General features: G+C 30.4%; 1 protein-coding gene across 1 annotated transcript in view; it reads left to right on the forward strand.

Moving 5' to 3' along the window:
• LOC115241547 overlaps nt 1-5,471 on the forward strand; it is a 7,050-nt gene extending 1,579 nt beyond the window's left edge. Inside the window, exons 2-4 of the mRNA XM_029817337.1 lie at nt 468-733; nt 1,809-2,785; nt 3,300-5,471. Coding sequence (XP_029673197.1) covers nt 532-733; nt 1,809-2,785; nt 3,300-3,509 — 1,389 coding nt within the window. The 5' untranslated portion in view covers nt 468-531 and the 3' untranslated portion in view covers nt 3,510-5,471. The remainder of the gene's footprint in view (nt 1-467; nt 734-1,808; nt 2,786-3,299) is intronic.
• Nucleotides 5,472-11,198: the final 5,727 nt, after the last annotated feature.

Raw genomic sequence — 11,198 nt, forward strand, 5'->3', positions numbered from 1 at the left:
ATATATAATAAGTGCATGCATTTGTATTCATATATGTTTATTGCGCATGCATATAAATTATTTATAAAAATTGCATGCGCTAACAATTACTAATTTATGCACTTACTTACAACTACTGATGCAATTACTGTAGACATCTAATGATGAAATATAAAACGGGTATGAAATGAGTCGTCAATTTGTAATGAACTTAAAAATTGTAGACTTTTTAGGGTACATTATTGGCTATATAATTTTACCATAAGTAACATTGTATTTAAGAAATAATATAATAATGATTAATTTTTCTTATATTTTTATATCAGAGTTCTTATTATTAATATTGTTATTATTATTATTATTTTATTATAATTTAAGAGATTAATTTATTATATGTGTGTTTTACACCTTTTAATGTAATTTTTTAAATTTGCAGATACTTATGTGTTTTTATTCTTTTCTAATCAATGTGTATACTCTCTTTTTAGCTTACAAAGACTTTATAAGAAGACGGAGAAGTAGTGGTGGAATACCAATCTGTTGAGTAAGGATATGCCAGGGATTTATGTACATCTTGGATCTCTGCATCTAGACTTCTCTAGCAAGTTTGCCTCGTATTTATCAGCAGTCTCTTCTTGTGAATCCAATATACATTCTTCACAACACATAGAGATGCATTCTGTAGGCACAATGGAAAGAATATATACTATGAATCATATTTTACGTGGAAAAAACAATACAACATCTATGCAAGGTCAGAGATGTCATCTAAGTTATCAGATTCGTCATTTAAAGAATGATCGTTTTGTATTCCATAATATTGTATCTCGTCGTTTCGATAAATCTTGTAATCTATTTCAATGATCATGGCGAGATCGCGCCTGGTGCGTTCCTTCCGATGACTGATTTGACTCACCCCGGAAAGTCTAAGTTGGCATCTCTCTCTACCGCGACCTCTGCCCATCACAATGGCGTTGGCCCGTCTCCGACGGTGCCGCTTCAATAAATACGACGGGCGCTTGACGGATTTTTCCGATTCCACAGAGTTCGTTCTACAATAAAATCGAGTGGTCAGGCTATTCCAAGCATTTCGACACATAACGGACAAGCGTGCCGATATTGGAGTTTTTTTGACAGGTTTTACGAGTTCTGGTATATCCGAATGAGAAACTATGAGGAAAGACTTGGCGTCTTCGCTAACGTTAACATCATTAGAGGCAGGATTCTTATCCATATCTGATGTGTCTTTATCAATATCTATGCATTTCGGTAAATCGATTTCTGTAGGACAAAAATTATTATTTATATTCAAGTTTTCGGTCTCGCGAACATTCGACACAGAATGAAATTCCATTGTGCTTTTATCTTTGGACGTGATATTAAAGTTCATCATATTATATATAAGATTTTCTATGGTTATATCTTTGTTGTCCTGTTTTATTATTTGTTGTTCCATTTTATTAAAATCATTGCCAAAATAACATTCAAAATCGGACAAAGTGTTCGGGCAATTCCTGATAAACGGAACGACTGTAGTAGGGGATTGCATAGTTTCGAAAATAACTTTATTCATGTGCCTAATATCAATGGATTTTTCCTCTTGTATACACGATTTTTCTATAAATGCAGGCATTAATATTTTATCATTCATGAGCGTTACAGATAGTGGATTATCCATTTTCGATGAAAAGATAGTTGGTATTCTTGAAAAATTTCTGCCATCATACCGATTCCAGTTTGGAACAAGACGAGATACAATATTATGGAAATACAAAACGATCACTCTTTAAATGACGAATCTGATAACTTAAATGGTTACGATGTTCCAGATGGTGCTTTGCTCGTAAAGCGGACTAGTCCTGTAATATTTAGTTCTTCCGATGTAACGCCTACAAAACGAAAGCCGCAAACGCTCGAGAATCAGGAAACAATAAAACACCCGACCAGTTATGTAATCGATCCTTCGATAAAGAGTAACAGAGATTGTAACACGAAAACATTTGATATAGAGGAAAGTCTATCTCAGTCGGTGAGCTCTGTCGATTCTGAAGATAATTTTGTAGTTTTCGAAGCTAGCGATAATGAATCACCGAAACAGGAGGCGGCGGAGTACTCGACCGGAATGCATTATACTCTTAATTCGATGAAGATTAATGAGGATTGTAACAGTGAAATATATAATACGCATGATAATCTATTCCGATTGCGATTATTGTCAGAGTGTTCTGTCGATTCCGAAGATAGTTTTATAATTTTCGGAGATACCGGAAATGAATCTCTCAAGAAGCAGGAAGCAATGAAATATCCGACTAGAGTACGTTATGTAGTTGATCCTTTAACGAAGATCAATAGCAATTACCGCAAGGATTGTAATAGCGAAACGTATAATGCGCTAAAAGATACATTACGACCGCGGTTATTGTCGGAAAGTTCCTCCGCCGATTCGGAAGATAGTTTTATAGTTTTTGAAGACAGCGACGACGAATTGCCAAAGCAAGAAGCAACAGAAGACTCAATATATGATATATTTGATTCTTCGACGAAAATCAATAATGATCACTGCAAAAATTATAATAACAAAAGATATATGCACGAAGATTTGGTCCAATTCTCAGAAAGTGCCGAAGATACTGATGATAGTTTCTGCATAGTATTCAACACTGAATTGGAACAGAACTGTGCGATCGACAACTTTAGCTATATTAAAACGAACATCTCTACTTCCATGCAAGACAACTCAATAGAGGATGAAACGATGATTGAAAACGATGAAGACAGCGAGGAATCAACAGTACAAACAAAGAAGGTAATTAAGAATTATCTATAGTTTAAATTCATATCTTGAATTATGATGTCAGAAGTGTCAAATAATATCAAATTGCAATGAACTAAAAAAAGACTATAATAAATTTTTTTCTATTTAATGTAAAATGAATAAATATGATAGAGGCTATTAAAACTGTTAAAATGATTTTGTTGACAGCATATTATTTGTATGTATTTTTTTCATTTTTTCGCTTCTGATATCATAATTCAAGATATCATCATTCAATAATTTCGATATAATTATTAAGGATTTCTAATTATTTCTTTCACTCTTATCAGTACATCTGTGTTCAGTCGTTGCTAAATAGATTTAAAAATTGACAGTCAAAATGAAACATGATTAAATTAATTAAGAATTAGATGAGATCAGAAGTGCTAAATAAGTTTAGAAATTAATCAATGTTATGTACAAGATATATCTTCAATATCTAATATTTAGATGCAAATTGTACATATATTGACAGGAAATTTCAGAATGTGAATATTCGTTTCAGGTGAGCTTTGCTCCAACTCCAATCATTCACATCATGGTAACATGGAATTATGCATATCGAGCAGCTCGGAAAGGTCAATGGGAAGAAATGGCACGGGATAGTGAAAGATTTAAAGGACGTATAAATTCCATTGCGGCTGTCCTTAATCCAATTTTAACAAGTAAACATCGCTCTAAAGTTTGGCAAGAACGATTCGCTTTTCAAGAGTAACTTGTACTTTTAACAGTATAAAGTAATTTGTAATAGGGAAAAAAGAAGAAAAGGAGAGAAAGAGAGACCCAAAGAGGATAATTGTATCAGGTATCGCATTAAGTAATGTAATTATATTCTAATGTAATGTATGATACAATTTTTTTCTTAACATATATGTATCTCTTTTTTTCTCGCTTTCTCTACATTCTCTACTATAAATGATCTCTTACACTGTTAAATAGATGTAATAAATTTAAAATATATAGGAAATAATGCATAATTAGATAATAATTTATATTGTTTAAGTAGTAGTATAAGATAAAAGTAAGATTAATATTTTCGAAATGCAGAAAATGGCTGTGAACATTATTACAAAGAAATCGTTTTTAGTGTATGGCTGAGATATATAGTATGTCCAATATATGATGTTTTTTTAATTTTAATAAATCAAAATAATCATGCTATCAATTTTATAATATTAATTTTTTCATTTAGAAATTTTCTAGCAGCTTTATTCAAAATAGAACTTAATAGAAAAATGTGCACAAATCTTTCTAATCCGATAAAAATGCTACTTTTTGTGATGTTGTCATGATTACATCAAGAATTTTATCTTTTAGTTCTAATGACATATAACTTTAAACTTTTAGCGCAATTGAGTATGCGATATATACAAACAACAGTATATTTAAAACATATATTGGACGAGTTACTAAATATTTTCAATTATCTATCAAGTTCTTAATAGATTATATAGCATGTATCAATTACAAAATAATTATACATATTTCTCTGCCATTGTTTAAAAATAAACATTGTATAATAGTTGTAATATAAAAATTCCAAAAACACGTTCATATTTTTTCATAACAATAAAACGTGCAACATCTATACTCTAAAAACTTTGCATTGCAAATAGAAGGTACTTTAAGAATTCATGTTCACACGCATTTCCAAACTTTTGGAATTATCATTTTCTGTTATATTATGTCTCTTGTAACTTCGTTTTTTTCTAATATTGACGTGCATATATAAGAATTGAGTGCATTCATTTTAAAAACGGCAAAAAAATTAATGAAAATTATAGTAAAATATATATATATAATGAAGGAGGAAAGAAAAATTAAATAAAAAATATTATTTAATGTCTTTTGTTAAGTGTGAAATATAATTCTGGATCTGTATTTTATCATACATTCTGTTCCTTTTTTTCATTCGATAATCTATGGAAATAACTGAATTAGATAACAGAGCTATTATATTTTACAGACAAATTTTTGAAATACATTTCCGTGTATAATGTGTGATGATTGTTGTTTAAGGCCCGGTTGCACCAATGTTTTGGCTTTAAGCGAGACTTAAAATTTCTGGCAATAACCAATATTATTTGGCTTTTGGCTTTAGGCTTTAGACTATAATTTAATCGTTGATTAACTTATTATTTAAAACCAAAAGTTAAATAACATTTGTTATTGCCAAAAGTTTTGAGTCTCGTTTAAAGCCAAAATAACATCAAGAGATACAGTAGTGTCTCGCGCCAAATTGATGTAACCAGACTTAAATGGAATAATATAGAAACCAGAACTATTATTCGATGGAATTTATGTTGCATATATTTTAGACCCCGAAAACATTTACAAAATTCCATTAATGTAATTATTTTTTGTATAATAGTATATTGACTAGATCACTTTGAATCATAGTCATCAATGTACATTATGTAACAATGTATATATAATGTCATATACACACATAAGTTTATGTATATAATTTGTATGTAGCGAGTTGCGAAATTATCGATGGACAAATTTTAAAACGACAGGGCCTATCAGAAATGTCACAGTAAATTTATTTGTGTTTGTATACATACATACATTCTCACACACATACACATTAGCTTTGGTATCTTAGATGTAATAAAATTAGTATAGAGAGAAGAAAGACGATTTTATCACGAATAAAGAGATTTCGTGACAAATACTCATCAATATCCATTATTTCCTTCTGCTCTAAATCCTTTTATAATATTTTTCTCTCGAAAATAGAACATTATGAAAGAAATTATTGAATATATAATTATCAAATATAATAGTTGTATCAAATATATATTATTAATTGAAAATTAATTAAATGTCTAAATTTTTGTTAACTTTTACATTTTTTTGTCTTCAAAAGATAGTCGCGCGTGCATGTATATATATATACATATATGTGTGTGTGTATGTATATATAAGGATACAATATTCTATATGCCGCATTGCGTTTTAAAAATTCGCGCCAATTTTACAGTGCGTATATGCTTGCACCTCTTGTCAAATCATGTTTGCCTAATATCGAGGCAAGGTATCAAAGCTTGGAAATTCACATCTTGAAAATTGCATTAGTAGCTGACTTCAGTTCGTTTTACCTCTTGTCGAAATATAGTTACCTGATAATGTGCCGGTCTGTCGGCAGCGTACGCTTTCTCAAATTCTCGCGATAGGAAGCGGCCCGATAGTTGATCAACCCTTCCGTTATGTATCAAAACTATATTTTCCAATAATGAAAGCTGAAATGAATAACCCATTATTTATATTAGTTATCCCGCTAAATAATAATTATGTTAGACGAATTGTGAAAATTTATATTGAATATCTCTTTTCATGTAAATCTGTTTTTAAAACCTTTTAAAGAAAAGGTTTTTTAATAATAGTTTTATTAATAATAAATATAAATAAATAAATATATCAATCATATACATTTGTAAGGCAAACTTTCTTTGTACAGAATATTAATTTTAGATCTTTGAAAATGGACAGATTCATCATTGATAGATAGTGGCCGCGTTCGGCAGAGAAAGCGCTTAGTTGTGTTGTCTTGTCAACACTCGACGTTGATTTGTTGGTTCTAAAAGCAAGAGCCAATCACGTTTGATTGCTACTGAGCGGTTTTTGCATTGATTTAGACATATGCTTTAAAATACGCGCCACTTTGAAAGCGTTACTTCTTTCACATCGTGTTTTTCTAATATCGTGAAGTTGATCTCATTTGCGACTTGCTTCAGTGTGATTTACCTCTTCCGAATTATATTTCCGCGCGAAATTTAAATCGGAGTTTACATGGTATTACTTTCTATCGAAACATATTCGCCTAATAACTCTGATGATTTTTCGAAGGTATCAAAAGACGCATATATTCCAATTCTCGCTTTTAGAGACAAACCTCAAGCAAGTCTGGTAATTCTTGCCTTAATTAAGGATCTGATCATTTTTCATTTTTTTTAAACAATCTATTTTCGTATTAAAAGAAAATATGAAAAAATTAACTTTCCTCCGTATGTAAATTAATATATTATCGTATGTATGTGTATGTGTGTGAAAAATAACACAAACACATAAATGAAAAACAGAAAGAAAGAAATCTTTATATCCAATCAGTTTCCTCTGTATCGTTATCATTAGCAAAGTTTATTTCCTGAATGCCGGGTTCTTGTTTATTCACGCAATCTGTGTTTCAAGCCGAAAGAATAAATATTATATATGTAAACCAAACCATCTATTTATTCATTTGCACTTGCGATAATTAAAATCAGTTTGTTCACACACATTAAGCATCTTATCTAATTAATATCGAGAGTAAATATTTTTCGAAATACAAAAAATGCGAATTTTAGTATAAATTTGAATAAGCGTGAAATTAAGTTGTCGATAACACTGACACCCAAGAGCAAAATGATATTGCCAGAATATTTCTAAATCTTTATATTGCGCGTTTTTCTTTTATTATAACTTTACATTTTGCATTATGCATTATTGAAATAAGTTCCTTTATATACTATTGTTCACGTTTGATCGATTACTCTGACATACATCAAAGATTCATTGCAATTCATTTTAATGTTTTTTTATTAATAATTTAATTATAGATATATGGTTAAAATATATGGTTTATGCATAAGTGTCTTATATATTTTTTGTATATATTATATATGTATTACATAATAATTCCTTTCTATACATAAATATTTCACAATGCTTTTCCCTATGCATTTATAAATTATTTTATACTGTATTGCAAATACTATTTTCAGATGAATTGATTTAATTTTTCCCGCGATTGTCTATCATTTTGTCCACACACATTCACCTGTAATAATTACTTGCGCACTGAGAAATCTCTCATAACGTAACAATAAGAAAATAATAGGAGCAAAATTATGTCAAGGGCAAGTTATATGACTATGCACTTGGTCACTGATCGTATGATCGCTAGAATTAATAGTTTCGTGTTAATTAAAGGAACATTTATTGATTTTGGGATAGTCTATGCGTGAATTTGAGCTTAATTAATGAGCTTCGCCGATAACGGCACGCCCTGCTTCCATTCGACAGGATTCGATCTGAAAATGCGATTACATTGTTTCGCGCGATTGAGAGTCAAGTTGTTGCGAGCTAACAGAAAGCGAACACAGGAAGAGGATGGGCATGGCTTTAATTGACAGGGCCGGGTAGAGACAGACAGGTCTTCATCGCAGACTGTTGCAACGAGCGCGTTATGCGCCGTTGGATCGGCTTACATTAGCACATTTACACATTTATTGTGAAAAAGCGGTATGACGAAGCGCGTCGTAGTTCTCGGCAATTTCAACTATAGAAATTTTCATTGTGACTTATCGTTAGTTAATTTCCATATAATGTAATCTGTGTATCTGATATTTGTTTACGATATATCACGAGTTTCCCCCATATTGCGCTGAATATAGTTATAATACAGTTATATAATTTTCTGTGCGAATTAGAGTGGTCTTTAAAAAAAAATAAAGATTTAAAAAAATTTGTACAAATCTACTGTCTATGACATTGAATTCTGAGATCGTTTTGATAAATTTACCTGATTAATACTTGTGCAATAAACGTTGATTCTCTGCTATTGCTCTCTTACAGTTCTTATTATTCGATTACAAAATATTTCAACCGTCGTTATATTTTTAAAACAATTAGCAGCCGAATCATTTTATAACGAGAATAAAACGAAAGATAGCTATTGAAAGAAGAAAGAAGTATCTGGCAAACAGTTGTTCATTAATTCACATTCTAGGATCTCGGACGATTTGGAACGATGACACGGCCAATTTATTAATCACTGCATCTTTACTTGCACTTTCACGTGGAAAGTTTTAAAAGTTCACTGCTACTTTCTCGTCTACAACAGTTATGTTATAGTTAAATTTAGTTTCTCCTCGACGCATTCGGCAAGTAATAACGGATTTAGCATCGTTCTACTGGATGACATAAGCATTAAAATACGTCATAAAGATTCTATAAATTGACATATAAGATGTAGTGAAGATTCCTTAAGACTTATACTAATAATAAGTCTTATCGTTTTATAATTTGGCGCAATTTACTCTGCAAAAAATATTTCAGAATTAAATTTGCATAATAATGGTATTAGCTGACTGTATCGATAATCTTATTAGGTGTATGTTTCGTATAAATAGATACTTAAATTCTATCCGATATCAAGACTCAATTCCAGATTATATAAGGTCATACATGGAGAATACACGCGTGCGCGTTTGTGAGAGATATCGTCACTTTTTTTCTTTTTCGTCTGTATTATACGGGACTTCCCTGTGGATTATTCCATACGATCTGCTTTCACCTTTTCATGCCGAAATCGACCGGATTACATACGAGTGGATGTGATAAATATTGTCGTGCAAGGTAATAAAATGAAATTCTAATTCCGGCCTCGGTTCGGGGTAATTCTTGTCCCATATTCAATATTACGATTAACGGTATTATTGAAAGCGAAAGCATAACGAAAGTACGTTCTGTCGGGATATCGTTATATTTCTTCGTTTATAATAGCGCAACAAATTGTTTAATTAGCAATAAGCTTTATCATATCGCATCGCATTATTTTCTCTTAACTAAAAAATTATATTTTTTATATTTAATGGAGTACATGGTTTCGAAATGCTTAATTATTTAGCTATAAGAGCTTTCAGAAAGAAAAAAAAAACTGCTATAATTATATATAAACGGCAGTATTTTAAGTGAAAATTGAAATACATATTGAATTTCTATTTTGCATATTATTATTATTATATATGTTATTCTTTCTTTTATAAATACAACGTATATAACAGATATTACTATATATGTTACAATTCATTCATCCGCGAAACTTTCCCGATGTATCTTTCCACTGCCCCATGTCTTATAACTCACATTACGAGTGATAACGCATATACGTATAGTTCTTACAGACAGCCTTACATAAACCGAGTCCCAACTAATTATGTTCAACAACAACGTTCGACTTTCCTTCTCTTAAGATAGTCTTTTTCTGCAATTTGCTCGTATAATCATTTTAAATGAGATATGAGTAACACGTCCGCACTGGTGAAAATTATATCTGAAGGTAATTGAGAAAAAGTTAAGCTATTAGAATCTATAATTATAATAGGAGAATAGAAAATTTAGTCACAATCAAAATTGTGCTTTTATTTTTCTTAAGGATCTCAAATTAAAATCAATATTACTAGACAGCCATTTTCTTACATATTTTCTATTCTCTACGTAATTATTTTCTTCTTCTTATCACTTGTTTTACTTTAATAGATAAATAACAGAAAAAAAATATTTTTTACGTGGCGCAAGAGTTTCCGTGTGTGAAAATCAGCTTACAAACTTTCTCTGATTTGACCATATCTCGAATTATCATTAGGCGGTGATCGTTATACACTCTCCAGAGCCGTGCCCAGTTTGCGACCGGCCGTTGTCCTGCAATCTCGGCACACAATATTGCCCCAATTGAGTTTCGCTGGCTTTGTAACGATTACATCATTCCTGCATCCGGCACGGATGTACGGTTTGTCAGTTTTTTTTGCGATGAATTATATATATTTTCTCTTTCGATCATATATATCATATGACAAGCAATCATATAGTTTCTATCCGTGTGTGTGATATAGAAATATTCATAAAAATGTTCGTCTTACTTCTTCGCCAATTTGATTTTTAAGATTTACGCAACTAACATTGTTTCATAGAAGAACTGTAGACGAAATCGATTCTACGTAGACGAAAACTTGATGCAAGGTCAGTATTTAACGCAATTTCCTATTTTTCAATGCCAAATATGATTATAATCGACTTTCTATTGGGAGTACGAAATATCCTTGCAGAGTCTTGAAAAACACGACGAAATCCACAATTGTTGTTGCACGATACGCGATTTTCCCCCTCCCACTGCGAAGTTGACGATGTAAACGATGCTACACATATATAAGTAAGACAAATGAAAAAGCTCTTCCGGTTCTTTTTCTTTCGATTTCTCCTTCTAAATTATTAAAAAAATATATTAGCTATAAACTCGCTGTTGCGACGATAATTATTTTGATCCACGATGTAGATCAGGGAGAACAACTTTTTATGTACTTTAAGTGCGCGATCGTATAGTGACATAATTTCTTTTCTTATATATATATATATATATATATATATATATATATATATATATATATATATATATATATATATATATATATATATATATATATATATATATATATATATATATATATATATATATATATATATATATATATATATATATATATATATATATATATATATATATATATATATATATATATATATATATATATATATATATATATATATATATATATATATATATATATATATATATATATAT

Source organism: Formica exsecta, unplaced genomic scaffold (genome assembly GCF_003651465.1).
Source record: "Formica exsecta isolate Colony F162 unplaced genomic scaffold, ASM365146v1 scaffold500, whole genome shotgun sequence".
Lineage (NCBI taxonomy): Eukaryota > Metazoa > Arthropoda > Insecta > Hymenoptera > Formicidae > Formica > Formica exsecta.